The 16,151-nt window shown below is 39.5% G+C and overlaps 1 protein-coding gene across 1 annotated transcript in view; it reads right to left on the reverse strand.

The window, feature by feature from the left end:
* Positions 1-5,633: 5,633 nt before the first annotated feature.
* SMC6 (structural maintenance of chromosomes 6) overlaps positions 5,634-16,151 on the reverse strand; it is a 74,435-nt gene continuing 63,917 nt past the window's right edge. Inside the window, exons 24-27 of the mRNA XM_070379146.1 lie at positions 12,920-13,025; positions 11,210-11,362; positions 7,755-7,852; positions 5,634-6,920 (exon numbers count right to left, since the gene is read on the reverse strand). Of these exons, the coding sequence (XP_070235247.1) occupies positions 6,806-6,920; positions 7,755-7,852; positions 11,210-11,362; positions 12,920-13,025 (472 nt within the window). The 3' untranslated portion in view covers positions 5,634-6,805. The remainder of the gene's footprint in view (positions 6,921-7,754; positions 7,853-11,209; positions 11,363-12,919; positions 13,026-16,151) is intronic.

Below are 16,151 nucleotides of genomic sequence, written 5' to 3' on the forward strand. Positions count from 1 at the left end.
CTACCTCAGGGAATGAAGAAAGGAGGTAGAAGGAAATAAGTATTGCATGGACCAGAGCTGAAGGTGAGCCATGACAATTTCTGGAATCAAGTTCCATTTAAGCACGTGTGTGCGCGCACGCACACACACACACACACACACACTCAGTGACAAGGATGCTCAGGAACCTGTGTCCCTCAGTGCGTGCACGTACACACACACACACGCACACTCTCAGTGACAAGGATGCTCAGGTACCTGTGTCCCTCACAGCACAATCACACACACAGCCCTCAGTGACAAGGATGCTCAGGAACCTGTGTCCCTCCCAGTGTGTGTGCGTGCGCGCGCGCACACACACACACACACAGAGCTCAGTGACAAGGATGCTCAGGAACCTGTGCCCCTCCCAGCCTCAGTGGTCCCTTGAGAAAGGAGAAGTTATGGGCATCCTCTCATCATTCAGTGGCCTACGTTCTCTGTTTCAGCTTACACTCAGCTATTTTGATTACCCCGTCAACTGGCTCTTTAACTCCTGCTGTCCTGAAAAGAAAATGCTTCCAAATGTCTTACTTTTATGCTAACTTGAACTCTTTCATTAGTTTGAAATACTAAGTTTACATATTTCCTCTTGTATTACTTCATTTTTCTTGAATAGCTATAAAACTATTTCTAAAAAGGACTCATATTGTTTTAAGGCTTCATCTTCCCTGTAGTTCCTTCCTTCAGGATCACAGTCTCTAGATGAATAATATGAACAACTTTCTTAAAGAAGCCAGATGATTAAAAAAAAGAAAAAAAAAGAAGCCAGATGATTATTTCCTCTACACTGTCAGAAACCATGTCAGGAAGTAAAACACACGCTTCAGCAGACGTCTTCAGAGAGCCTTGCCTCACCGGATGTGTAGGGGTTTAGTGAGAAAATGATAGTCAATTAGCTTCTAAATAAAATGACACAGTTCCCATAGGGCCTTTTGTGTAAGCAATTCAGTTTCCCAAATATCTTGGGCATGCAATTTGGGTTCTTCCCAGCATTTCGCAGCAAAATATAGATCTCTAGACTCTTACCTTATGCTATCATTTCCCAAGTTCTTACATTTATCAACGTACAGTAACCCATCAAATACCCAATTAACTAAATGACTGTCTCAAACGCCACTGCCTGCTCAAATCAGAGCCAGTCTACATCTCCCCACCAGCTGTCCATTTTTCTCCCCCTACCCCACATCTTCCCTAGCTCTATGAATGACTCCATCACTCATGCAGGTTTTTAGATCCCAGACTCCCAGCCAATGATCCTTGGTTCTTCTCACAACTCTACACTACAGCTGACCCTTGAACAGTACAGATTTGAACTGTGTGGGCCCACTTTTTGGTGGATCTTTTCAATAGTAAATACTAAAAGGAAATGGCAGCCCACTCGTGTTCTTGCATGGGAAATCCCATGGACAGAGGAGCCTGATGGGCTACAGTCCACAACGATGCAGTTGTACACGACTCAGTGACTAAACAACAGTGCTTTCCAAACCATGATGCCAGGGGTAGAAATGTGTATATGGAGGGCTGATGATAAACTACGATTTTTGACTGCCTTTAACTGCCGTGTTAAGTGAAGTCAAGTGGGCCTTAGAAAGCATCACTATGAACAAAGCTAGTGGAGGTGACGGAATCCCAGTTGAGCTATTTCAAATCCTGAAAGATGATGCTGTTAAAGTGCTGCACCCAACATGCCAGCAAATTTGGAAAACTCAGCAGTGGCCCCAGGACTGGAAAAGGTCAGTTTTCATTCCAATCCCAAAGAAAGGCAATGCCAAAGAATGCTCAAACTACTGCACAATTGCACTCATCTCACACGCTAGTAAAGTAATGCTCAAAATTCTCCAAGCCAGGTTTCAGCAATACGTGAACGGTGAACTTCCAGATGTTCAAGCTGGTTTTAGAAAAGGCAGAGGAACCAAAGATCAAATTGCCAACATCCGCTGGATCAAAAAAGCAAGAGTTCCAGAAAACCATCTATTTCTGCTTGATTGACTATGCCAAAGACTTTGACTGTGTGGATCACAATAAACTGTGGAAAATTCTGAAAGAGATGGGAATACCAGACCACCTGACCTGCCTCTTGAGAAACCTATATGCAGGTCAGGAAGCAACAGTTAGAACTGGACATGGAACAACAGACTGGTTCCAAATAGGAAAAGGAGTACATCAAGGCTGTATATTGTCACCCTGCTTATTTAACTTCTATGCAGAGTACATCATGAGAAACGCTGGGCTGGAGGAAGTACAAGCTGGAATCAAGATTGCCAGGATAAATATCAATAACCTCAGATATGTAGATGACACCACCCTTATGGCAGAAAGTGAAGAGGAACTAAAGAGCCTCTTGATGAAAATGAAAGAGGAAAGTGAAAAAGTTGGCTTAAAGCTCAACATTCAGAAAATGAAGATCATGGCATCTGGTCCCATCACTTGATGGGAAATAGATGGGGAAACAGTGGAAACAGTGTCAGACTTTATTTTTCTGGGCTCCAAAATCACTGCAGATGGTGACTGCAGCCATGAAATTAAGACACTTACTCCTTGGAAGGAAAGTTATGACCTAGAACCTAGATGGCATATTCAAAAGCAGAGACATTACTTTACCAACCAAAGTCCATCCAGTCAAGGCTATGGTTTTTCCTGTGGTCATGTATGGATGCGAGAGTTGGACTGTGAAGAAAGCTGAGCTCTGAAAGAATTGATGCTTTTGAACTGTGGTGTTGGAGAAGACTCTTGAGAGTCCCTTGGACTGCAAGGAGATCCAACCAGTCCATTCTAAAGAAGATCAGCTCTGGGTGTTCTTTGGAAGGGCTGATGCTGAAGCTGAAACTCCAGTACTCTGGCCACCTCATGCTAAGAGTTGACTCATTGGAAAAGACTCTGATGCTGGGAGGGATCGGGGGCAGGGGGAGAAGGGGACGACAGAGGATGAGATGGCTGGATGGCATCACTGACTCGATGGACGTTGAGTCTGAGTGAACTCCGGGAGTTGGTGATGGACAGAGAGGCCTGGCGTGCTGCAATTCATGGGGTCACAGAGAGTTGGACACGACTGAGCGACTGAACTGAACTCCCGCACTGTTCAAGGGTCAACAGTATTCTCATCAGCAAGTCCCACTGCCTCTGAACTTCAAATCCGAATGCTTCTATCCTCATTATCTGGTCCAAGTCACCCCTGTGACCTCTCACCTGGATCATGGCAGAAGCCTCCAGATTGTTTGCTCTTTCCATGTTGGCCCAAACTCCTAACTCCTTCTAACTCCTGTCATAGGTGGAGAGATTCTTTGAAAATGATCTCCAGACTAGGTCTGAAAACCTGCCCAGGACCTCAAACCATATTACTTGCCTGCCTATGAACTTCATTCCTTACACTCACCAAGTTCTGGCCTTGAGATCTTGAAACGTGAAGTTCATTCTCGCACTAAGTAAGGCCTTTGCACTCATCTTCGCCTCGAAGTGTCAACCCTACATCCATCTTTCCATGGCTCTTCTCTTACTTCAGACCTCTGCTTAAATATCAGCTTCTGCCAAGTCTTTTCCTAACACTCCATCCAAAACACCTCTCCTCTCCATCTTAACTCCTTACCCTATTATTATTCATAGCAATGACCATACCCTGAAATAACATGTGGTACTGTTTCTCTAGCTAGACTTTAAGCTCCATGAAGGTAGATTTTGTATTACAGTAGGATTACCAGTGCTTAAAATAGTCCCTAGCACATGGTATTGATATTATATAAAATTAAGAAAATTTCATTTGCCAACTCAAAGAAACAACTAATTTATATTCACTCTTTAAAGAACAAAACTCCTTAAAGATAATAACAAAAAAATATTTTGATATACCTTCAAGCCCACAGGTACTTAGTTCAAAATCATGAAATATCAGTAACTTTTAGAGCTACAAGTTTCAAACCTATTCTGAAAATCTGAGTGATGCAAAGTACAGGCCTCTATGTAGATGAATAAAGTAAAAAATCTAACCAGATAACTATTGACTCAGGACATAATTTGTACCACATGTAATTCGTATTCAGGAAATTTTCTAATCAGGCACTCTGGATCACTTGATGTTCATCACAGTCAGCAACAATTCTGATCCAGGTTTTGAGTTACAGGCAATACTTTCTTAGGCAGAACTCCAAATAAAAATTTAGATCTCCATATAAAACATGTAGATCTCCACATAAAACAGCCTAGACATTTTGAAGACATGCAAAAAGGCATCAGGTGATGGGAAGAAGGGAGAAGGGAAAATACTTAAGAATGTGATCCCTGAATCTCTAGGACTGATCATCAGTATGAGAAACACTATTACTTACATCTTGGTTTACTTGAGAATGATTTTAATCATAGCTCAGTTGGTAAAGAATCCACCTGCAATGCAGGAGACTGCAGTTCAATTCCTGGGTTGGGAAGATCCGCTGGAGAAGGGATAGGTTATCTACTCCAGTATTCTTGGGCTTCCCTTGTGGCTCAGCTGGTAAGGAATCCGACTGCAATGTGGGTGACCTGGGTTCGATCCCTGGGTTGGGAAGATCCCCTGGAGAAGGGAAAGGCTACCCACTCGGGTATTCTGGCTTGGAGAATTCCATGGACTGTACAGTCCATGGCCTCACAGAGTTGGACACAACTGAGCAACTTTCACCCCAAAATTCTGAGAAGGTAGGATTTAAAAGCCCAAGGAAGCATTTCTTCCTTGTTTCCCAAGACTTTATGACTCGGTTCAGTCATAGGTGCCCTGATGATAAATCAGGAGTGGAAGAGTCATCTGTATGAGGCATTCAAGTCAGTATTCACAAAGAGGCTTGATTTTGTCAATTACAGTTATCTTCCCCAATTCACAGAAACATGACTTTGAATATATATAAAGTCTTATTTTTAGAAGTTACATATATTTCAAAGAAGCAATTTCTTTTTATTCTAATTAATATTATCATTAATTAGAATATTAATTGAAAATATAAAATATTTTCACTTATGATAGTTGAAACCAAAACTCTGTAAGGCCAAAGCAATGAAAAATCTTCAGCTCAACAAGAGATGCCTGGATACCTGAGGAGTTTTCCCATTTTGTATTAAGAACCATAACGTTAAAAAATGACCACAAAAACTCAGACACTGAAGCTGTATAGATGATAAAAGTTTATGCATTTGGTATATTCTACTTTTTTTTTTATTTGAAAAAGCACATGTATGTTAAAATAGTTTTGATACAAATGAATTATAAATGTAACTTTAAAAAAATCAGACTTTGTCTTCGAAGTGGGGGATGTTTAAAACATTCAGCATGTTTCCTCTTTCTGCAAATTCTTAGATTACAAAAGCACAGTTTTGGACTTCTCATTTACCAATTGATCTCTGCTTAGGACTACATTCGACTCCCTCCCCTCACCCAAAACAAAATCCAATTTTTCTCAGTAACTACAGAAGTGTCGCTGCTTTTAAAATACTGCCTTGTTCTTAAAATACTTCCTTTTAACTTCATAAATATTTACTGCTAGCAATAGAGGGAATTCTTGTTGGATATGCACGTCTTTTTAAAAAGGTTAGCAGTAATCCTAGTATCAAACGTAAGAATACAAACAGGCGTTCTACTCATGTTTTCTTAAAAAAAAAAAAAAAAAAAAAAAAAAAGTTCATAAACACAATTGCTTACAACAGGCTGTTATTTTATCATTCTAAGCAGCACACTTCTTAACAACTCTAAATCAGGATGTGTCTCACGACTGACACCCGCTCCACCCCACCCCGCCCCCAGCAGCCAGTCCTTTGACTTTTGGTCGCTTCTCTGCTCCAGGGGGAGCTGCCTGCGGCTGTTTCCCCAGCCCTTCTTCTCAGCATGGTCTGCAGAGTCCCTCTGACCTGCATCCTCTCAGCAAAGCCAGAGCTCAAGAGACTTTGGACTGCAAACCAAGGGACTCTAAAGAGAGCAAGCACACTGCAAGTCAGGGGGCACAAGTGGGTTGTAACCCGGTTCCGACACAGATTGGACACTTAGCTGAGCAGCTGATGGTCAAGGACTAAGGGAAAGGCACTGTGTCAGAGTTGGCAGTGCTTTAGTGCTCTGAGAAAGTGCCTTAATAGCATATTAAATGTGATGAAACACAGTAATTAAAACTATAGTCCAGATCTGTAATCGTAGCTCCAGGATTAACAATGACCTATGCGGAGGCCTGGCGTGCTGCGATTCATGGGGTCGAAAAGAGTCGGACACGACTGAGCGACTGAACTGAACTGAACTGATGCAGTGGTTGTGACCAAGGTTTCTATGGTCCTGTGTAGGTCCTTCCTCGTTAATAAGCACAAAACAGACAATAAATCTACTGGAAGCTGGTCCCTGCCCACAGCCCTACCCCCTGCCATGAGAATAATGTAATATCCTGGAAAAGCAAAACTAAATATAATCAGATGCTCAAATGTTTATTTTAATTCTTACAAAATACTATAGAAATGAACCCAAACTTAACAGATATGTACATGTACATATGTACAAAATTTGAAACTTCTGAAAAAGAATCTATAAAAGTAGATGGTTAAAATAATAAACAAAAAGATTTAAAACCAGTACTATGAAATTGGGTTTTCTCAAAGTAAGATAACTGTTAATTTTAAATCGCTGGTTGTGGCTGGTCTTATTTACATGTTTTGTAATACATAATGTCAGATACATAAAGGAGCTTCTTTTACTTTAGAATACCTTGTTTCATTTTACTTTAAATAGTCCTGGATGCTTTTCCCCTTTACATGTCTTTCAACATGAGGACGTGGCGTATTAAGTCACAAATCAACTCCGGTCGTCGTCGTCTTCTTGAGATACAGGTCGGAAAGGCAATGTAGTTTGTCCTCTTTCAGGATCAGACATTCGAAGAATTCTAATCAGTTTACTTGATGGAAGTGAACTAAAAGAAGCAAAATTAATTACTCCAATTTCCAAGTAAACTTTTTCATATTAAAAAAAATTCTAATACTACCTCATGAAAATATAAGTCAAATGGCTGCTAATGGAGGAGGGGATATAAGTCTGATATCTGAAATTCTAGGAGAAATATAATTTACAAGAAGGAAATAAATTTTCATTTTCAAAAATTAACTTCCTGATTAATGGCATGAGTTTTCACTTTGGAGGAAAAAGAAAATGAAGGAGATTTATATAACATCTAACTCTCTTACTCTTCTTATCTAGCCAGGAAGGAGTCACCTGAATATTTCCTGTCATAAACTTAAACCCCCAAATGATCAAGTGACCACTTTAGAGAAAGAATATCAACTTTAAGTGACACAGAGCCTGACACCATGCAGGTACCTAATAAATGCTGATTGATAGCAAAGTAGTATTCTTTATTTAGAAAGACTTGTAAGTCACCAGAATAAGATTCAAGATTAGGGAGACTATGAATTATTTCTTTCGTCTAACTAAGTTACTAAAATTACTTTATATTAGTTGGTTCCTGATTACCACAGAAGAGCAGATTCAAGACAGAAATACTAAAAAGTAAATATTCACATTCAAATAAAACCTCCTCTATTATGGAAGGAAGCTAACACAAACAGTATTTTAAATATCTAATATGGAAAAACTACCTTCAATCTCTGGAATAAGTTTAGGGGTTTGTTTTTATTGATCACTTATGCATTTGCATTAAAAAATTAAGAATATAAAGGATTTCTTACTTCCTTTTATATACTTGACATATATATACATATACGTATTCATAGAAGAAATTTTAAGTTACCTCATGCTTTGAGGGGTAAGCAGGATAAACTGTCTGAAGCGCTGGGAATCTGCCATCTTGAGTATCATGTCCATTGCAATCCTCCGGTTAACCATATCCTGGAGAACAGACACAGCAGTTAGAGCTGCTGCTGTGTCAATTATGTTCTTGGGGAAGCAGCCTTGGATTTTACACACCCTTGGATTTTTATCCAAGGATCATCCATTATCTACAATGTCAAGCAACTCTTACATACTGTGAAACCCAGTATCTAAATTATTAGGGAAAATAACTTTCAGGAATTTCTATAGTCTAAGTATTTTTAAGTATAGCTCCTTGCCTCCCATACAGTTAACAATTAAAATAATCAGAAAATAGTCAAAATTAGCTGTTGCAAAGTGAATCTAATTTCAACAGTAATAGTTAGGAGAATGGTACCAAAAGTGACCAGATTCAAACTTATTAAATCTCTTAAATCTTCCCTCAATGATTAAGGTGTTTTAAAAACTCTGTTCTTATCACCTTCTACAATTTGTACAATAGTAATAAGTTCGAATTTATAGACTAACTTCTCAACTGAATCATTAAAATAAGTTAAACAGCACATCAGTGTATAGGGAAAAAATGCCTGTTTATATACAATAGGTTGTGAAACTAAATGAATTAAACTTTGTATTTACATCTTCTGAGTTAAATAACAAAAAATGATAAAAATGGAAGTATCTCTCCCCTTCCATGAAAACTCCACAAATATGAAAACACAAGCAAATGAAACCACACGTGGCCATACAGTATGGTGGTCTAGAACCTGGACTATGGAGGGCAGACAACGGCCCAGCATCCTGGCTATACTGCTCAGTGGCTCTTTTTCTAGAAATTCTTCCATTGGCAGATCTGTAGTCTAACTTAAGGTGCAAAAGTAACCAGGGCTTGCCCAAACTGAATACTGTCCTTTCAAAACAATGCCTGGAGGGAAGTCTATCGTTTAATAACAAAGCTGCCAATGCACCAAGAAATATTTATTCGTTTCGTTTAGACTGGTTCTCCAAACTTGGGTACATTTTTCTGAATAATTTCAACAAGGCAAAATGTCATTCCGATTAAAAACCTCTAAGTCTCTGAATGAGAAAGAAATATTCAGAATTAAATATGAAAAATAATATGCGTGGTAAGACTGCATAATGGCATTTTGGCAAAAATACTGTATGGAAAGAGCAATCGTCATCTATGATTTGTGAATCAGCTTTGAATCCAAATCTCAAAGGAATTTCTTAATCTTCAGGAATGAGAGCACAGGAAAAAACCCACTGAAGTGGTTTGCAAATATGAATTCTGATTTGCAAATAAGCATTTTCTAAAATCCTAATTATGTACTAGGCATTAAGAGGTAGAAATATGATTAAGACATGGTTGATAACTTAAAAAATAATTCGGTGAGTGATTCAGACATGAAAATAGGAGAATGCAACAAAATGAAAGCTAAATAAATATAATACATAATAATAAAATGTGTATAATATATTGAATATTATATAGTAGTAGTGTTCAGTTCTGTCTCTTCTTTTTTTGGTGATCCCATGGACTATAGTCCACTAGGCTCTTTTGCCCATGGAATTTTCCAGGCAAGAATACTGTAGTGGGGTGCCATTTCTTACTCCAGGGGATGCTCCCAACCCATAGATCAAACCTCTGTTGCTAGCGTCTCCTGCACTGCCAGGCAGATTCTCTACCACTAGCACCACGTGGGTGAACATTATATACTATAAAATATAAAAATATACAATTGCATGAGTTGATATAAAGTGGTGCTGAGGAAACTGAGAAGTCCCTAATCCTGTCTGCAGGGTGGCGGTATGGAGCTACATAAAGGTGACATCCAAACCAAGTCTTGAAAGATGAGTCGGAGTGTGACATACAAGGAAGAAGGGCACAGTGTTTGGAAAATCACAAACAGCTTAGTCCAGCTGAAAAAGTAGATGGATACAGTACCATAAAGGGTCTCAAAGTCACCCTACAGAATTAAACCAAAGACTTTTAAACAAGGGAGTGACCACAATTAGATTTATTTTAGAAACAGAAACCTGGCAAGATGGTGAGGAGAAAGTGAGAAGGAACAGGATTAAAGTCTGGAAGTCTGGACAAGGAACAAAACAATGAGCAAGAGCTGAGGACAGAAGAGGTGACAGAGGCAGCAGAGGCTAGGGAGAAATCATAGAAGAGGAGACAGAGGTCAGACTTAATGTGTAACAAGGAAAGAAGAATCACAGATAAATCACTGGTGTTGCAGTCAGGTGTTGGGTTGGTAATGGCAATTTGTGAATAATCAAAGAAAGGAACTCAAGAAAAGAAAAGCTTTGAGTGGAAAACCAATTCAGTCTCAGACATGCTGAGTTTGGGATGTAGGTTGTTCACTAGATGAGGTCTCACAGGGGGCAAGAGAGATGTTAGACGAGATGCTTAGATTTGGTAGGAATCCAATGTAGGAGAATCCTGTGGACAGAGGAGCCTGGAGGGCTGCTGTCCATAGGGTTGCACAAAGTCAGACACGACTGAAGCGACTTAGTAGCAACAGTAGCAAATGTAGGTACCAGACTGTGGACTGTGTGTGTGTGTGACAGGTGGGGGAGTAGGCAGAACATGATATCCAGGGAAACTCACACCACTGTAAAAAACAAAGAAGACCTTAAACATTTAAGGGCACGTGAGCTGGAGTGGTGGGGACAGACTGGCACGTTGAGAACAAAGAGGAGTGTGGAAACCCGTAAGAAGACACAGCTCAAGAGATGGAGGCTCAGTCTGTGGTACAAATACTTCAAAGAATTAACGTTCATTTATGATCCTTGCTAAACAAGTTTCGCTGCAGTACTGCAGTCCAAACTCAGATTGCAGTGGGTTTAGTGAATGAAGGATGAACAGCTGAAGTGAGAGGCTTACGATGTGCCTGAACCACAGTGAGGCAGACCTCACTGGAGCCTCACTCTAACCCTGTGAGGGAGGAAAGGCTAGGGATCTTATTTTATAGATGAAGAAACTGAGGCCTGAAGAGGACAGATACTGAGTCCACAGTCACCTGGGTAACTGGTGACAGAGGCAGGCCTCAATGTTAAGTTTTTTAACTTCAAAGTCCAATGTTCTTGCTCCTCACATTACAGAGGTTGTTCTTTTGAAAAGTGTGGCTGAACAGGAAAGGAGACAACAGTGGTGTGAAGGTCACAGCAAGGGTGGTGAACTGCTTATCATAATAAACGAGGGAAAAGAGCACAAGTCCAGGATGGGGCCAGGCAGTGTGGTGTGTTAGTAAGGGAAGGAACAGGGATTCTTTAGCTCTTCCCTACCAGTCATCACAGACAGAACTGACAGAGCAGGATCTTTTCTGTTGAGAAGAACTAACAAACGAATAGTTTCCTTTCAAAATACACATTTCAAACCACCACCAAAAAAAGAGAAAAACTCGAGAATTTAAAAGTTAACACTACCATGTAGACATCAAACTCATCCAGGCATCTGAAAGGAGATTCAGCGATGGACCACAGAGAAAGAATGAAGCAAACCGTGGAAAACGAACGTTCACCGCCAGATAAGGCCCGCATGTCATTGAAAGCGGCTTTGTTTCCTTCTCCAGGCTGAACCTTGAAGGAGGTAACAAAAGACAAAATGCAGAAAAAAGTCAGATTAACTTCTTTACAGAAGTGGTTGGCTACCATTTTAAAAAGGATGAATTTATAGTAAAAATGAAGATGAGCAACAAAATCAGTCAGTGACTTGGAAATGACATCTATTCCATTTAAAATATTTTAAGTAAAAATATAAGCTGTATAACAGCGGCTTCTGTTTTACTGTGAGAAATCTAATTGAAAACATTTTCTCCCCTTAACCAGGTCTAACATACCAAAATTCTAAAAGCTTAATAAGAGTACTAATATTAGGGAAATGAAAACCGTTATTGCCTCCACCTAGTTTCATTGAGATAAAACTAACATTTAACATTGCATAACTTTGAGGTATAGGACATGACACAAACATATACATTGCAAAATGATTATCACCACAATAAGGTGAACATGTCCATTAACTCACACGGTTGCCTTTTTTTTTTTTCTTTCAGTGGTGAGAATTTTTGAGATCTACTGTTTGAGCAACTTTCAAATATACATACAGTATAAGTACTGGCATAAAAATAGACAAATAGACCAATGGAATAGAATTTGAGAGCCCTGAAATAAACCCATGCAAATACAGAAAACTAATATTTGATAAAGAAGCCAAGAATATACAAGTCAAGAACATACAATTCAGTTCCACTGGTCTGTATGTCTATTTTGGTTACTGTTTTGGTTACTACATATTTGCAACACAGCCTGAAATCAGGAAATGTGATGCTTTCAGACTGTTCTTTCTTCTCCAGATTGCTTTAACTACTGTCTTATCTGGTTCCATTCAAGTTTTATGACTGTTTTTTTCTCTTTGTGAACACTGCCTTTGGAATTTAGATAGGGATCGCACTGAATCTATAGACAGCTTTGGATGGTAGAGACATTTTAACAATATCAACTCTTCTGATTCACGTATAAAGGTTATCTTTCCATTTATTTGTGTCTCTGCCAATTTCTTTCGTCAGTGTCTTACACTTTTCACTGTATAGAGCTTTCACTTCTTTGGTTAATTTATTCCTAGGTATTTTATTGTTTTTGATGCTACTGTTAACCAGATTGTCGTTTCTTTTTGTCAAATATTTCTAAGTGCCAAGAAATAGTTGTTTTTACTTTTGTTACTTGATTTCTAGTGACATCTAGTGGTTAAACTGCTTTTGAAAATAATTACAGATTTTCTATAATCTCCCACAAAATTTAACACGCTGTATGAATTTTAAAAAGGAGCCAGTGGAGTGAGAAAAGATGGTAAACATTTACCACTGAAAACAAAAGTCCTTAATTATCACCATAAGAAAATAATCTGGTTGTCCGCAGGGGGGAAGGGAAAGAGCTACAACAGCAGCTTTAGTCAGTAGAATTAATTTAATTTTCAACACTTTGGTAAAAACTATCTTTAACTTAAAAATAAGTTCTTTTGTTTCCTATGACAACAGATCAACTTATCATCAAAAGAAATGAAGCCCCCCGCCCAGAAAAAGAAATGAAGCAGGTTATCCTCCTAATGACTAACATGGAAAGAGTTAAGATACTTACTGATATAGTAAGAGTTTCATTCTTGTGGTCAAAATTCATTTTTCCACAATACGCCCGCTGAGATAATAAGTTGTCAAAGTACAATTTACATCGTAAAGTCAAACACCTTAAAAAAAGACATTGGGCACATTAAAAAGTTTACAAAGTTTTAGAGAACTGTAGATTCAGCATGAGCTTTAAACCAGCATGTAAGACCAGATGAAAATACGCCAGGGTGTTAACACTGTGCCCGTTTAAATAGGTAAAATTTTAGGTGATTTTGTCCTTGTCTTTATATTTATGTCTCCATATTTTTATCAATTCATTTTATAATAAACAAAACATCTATAAGATGAATAAAAATGTCCCACACAGAATAAAATCCATTGTATTACAGGCAGTCCATATGAATGTATCAATCAACTAATTTATACAAAATATCACCCTAACACAGAAGACATAAATCATGCCCTTGAGAGGATTAAACTTTAGCAGTGTTAAGATAGTGGTAAATGGCCTATTCATTAGCTTGTCTCCTCCTAACTTTATAGTAGCAAAAATGGCGAGGGCAATCTCTCAGTCATGTATCTGCAGTATCTTACACACTGCCTCACACAATACAAACTCCAATTTATTTACATTCTTTTTATAAGGATGCAGTCAGATTGCTATTTTATTCACTGGGTTATCATTCATTTGTTGTTGCTAAGTTGTGTCCAACTTTTTGTGACCACGTGGACTGTAGCCTGCCAGGCTCCTCTGTTCATGGGACTTTCCAGGCAAGAATACTGGAGTGGGTTGCCATTTCTTTCTCTGGGGGATCTTCCTAACCCAGGGATCGAACTTGAGTCTCCTGCACTGGCAGGTGGATTCTTTACCATACAGCCACCAAGGAACCCCCACCATCTATTACTGTTCTTGTTTATTGTGGTCCTCAAATTGTCCCACAGTTTGCCAGTGGGAGCCTCTTTCAAGATGCCTATGTCCTTTCATCATGACTCTACATTTTGGGGAGCACTTCCTTACATTTCTGGCATCTATACCTTCCCTGCTCAGCTCCATATTATTAACCACTTCTCCATGGAGCCTTGATTCCTTTTGGTGGGGAGTGTTAATTAGAAAATAAAATCTGGGTGATAGGCAACTGGCTATTTTTCCTAAAGTCTTTGTTCCTAAAGAACTTAAGACTCCTTTCTTTAGAAAAACTGTATTTTATTCTTTTCCCTCCCAATTCCCTTCCTAGTTTCAGTTCAGTCGCTCAGTTGTGTCCGACTCTTTGCAACTTCATGAACCGCAGCACGCCAGGCCTCCCTGTCCATCACCAACTCCCGGATTTCACTGAGACTCATGTCCATCGAGACAGTGATGCCATCCAGCCATCTCATCCTCTGTCATCCCCTTCTTCTCCTGCCTTCAATATTTCCCAGCATCAGGGTCTTTTTCAATGAGTCAACTCTTCGCATGAGGTGGCCAAGGTACTGGAGTTTCAGCTTCGGCATCATTCCCTCCAAAGAAATCCCAGGGCTGATCTCCTTCAGAATGGACTGGTTGGATCTCCGTGCAGTCCAAGGGACTCTCAACAGTCTTCTCCAACACTACAGTTCAAAAGCATCAATTCTTTGGCGCTCAGCCTTCTTCACAGTCCAACTCTCACATCCATACATGACCACAGGAAAAACCATAGCCTTGACTAGATGGACCTTTGTTGGCAAAGTAATGTCTCTGCTTTTGAATATGCTATCTAGGTTAGTCGTAACTTTCCTTCCAAGGAGTAAGCGTCTTTTAATTTCATGGCTGCAGTCACCATCTGCAGTGATTTTGGAGCCCCCCAAAAATAAAGTCTGACACTGTTTCCCCATCTATTTGCCATGAAGTGATGGGACCGGATGCCATGATCTTTGTTTTCTGAATGTTGAGCTTTAAGCCAACTTTTTCACTCTCCACTTTCACTTTCATCAAGAGGCTTTTGAGTTCCTCTTCACTTTATGCCATAAGGGTGGTGTCATCTGCATATCTGAGGTTATTGATATTTCTCCTGGCAATCTTAATTCCAGCTTGTGCTTCTTCCACTTCGTTTCTCATGATGTACTCGGCATATAAGTTAAATAAGCAGGGTGACAGTATACAGCCTTGACGTACTCCTTTTCCTATTTGGAACCAGTCTGTTGTTCCATGTCCAGTTCTAACTGTTGCTTCCTGACCTGCATACAGATTTCTCAAGAGGCAGGTCAGGTGGTCTGGTATTCCCATCTCTTTCAAAATTTTCCACAGTTTATTGTGATCCACACAGTCAAAGGCTTTGGCATAGTCAATAAAGCAGAAATAGATGTTTTTCTGGAACTCTCTTGCTTTTTCCATGATCCAGCAGATGTTGGCAATTTGATCTCTAGTTCTTCTGCCTTTTCTAAATCCAGCTTGAACATCAGGAAGTTCACGGTTCACATATTGCTGAAGCCTGGCTTGGAGAATTTTGAGCATTACTTTACTCGCGTGTGAGATGAGTGCAATTGTGCAGTAGTTTGAGCATTCTTTGGCATAGTCTTTCTTTGGGACTGGAATGAAACTGACCTTTTCCAGTCCTGTGGCCACTGCTGAATTTTCCAAACTTGCTGGCATATTGAGTGCAGCACTTTCACAGCATTATCTTTCAGGATTTGAAATAGCTCCACTGGAATTCCATCACCTCCACCAGCTTTGTTCGTAGTGATGCTTTCTAAGGCCCACTTGACTTCACATTCCAGGATGTCTGGCTCTAGGTCAGTGATCACACCATCGTGATTACCTGGGAATGAAGATCTTTTTTGTACAGTTCTTCAGTGTATTCTTGCCACCTCTTCTTAATATCTTCTGCTTCTGTTAGATCCATACCATTTCTGCCCTTTATCAAGCCCATCTTTGCATGAAATGTTCCCTTGGTATCTCTAATTTTCTTGAAGAGATCTCTAGTCTTTCCCATTCTGTTGTTTTCCTCTATTTCTTTGCACTGATCACTGAGGAAGGCTTTCTTATCTCTTCTTGCTATTCTTTGGAACTCTGCACTCAGATGCTTATATCTTTCCTTTTCTCCTTTGCTTTTCGCTTCTCTTCTTTTCACAGCTATCTGTAAGGCCTCCCCAGACAGCCATTTTGCTTTTTTGCATTTCTTTTCCATGGGGATGGTCTTGATCCCTGTCTCCTGTACAATGTCACGAATCTCATTCCATAGTTCATCAGGCACTCTATCTATCAGATCTAGGCCCTTAAATCTATTTCT

Source organism: Bos mutus, chromosome 11 (genome assembly GCF_027580195.1).
Source record: "Bos mutus isolate GX-2022 chromosome 11, NWIPB_WYAK_1.1, whole genome shotgun sequence".
Taxonomy (NCBI): Eukaryota; Metazoa; Chordata; class Mammalia; order Artiodactyla; family Bovidae; genus Bos; species Bos mutus.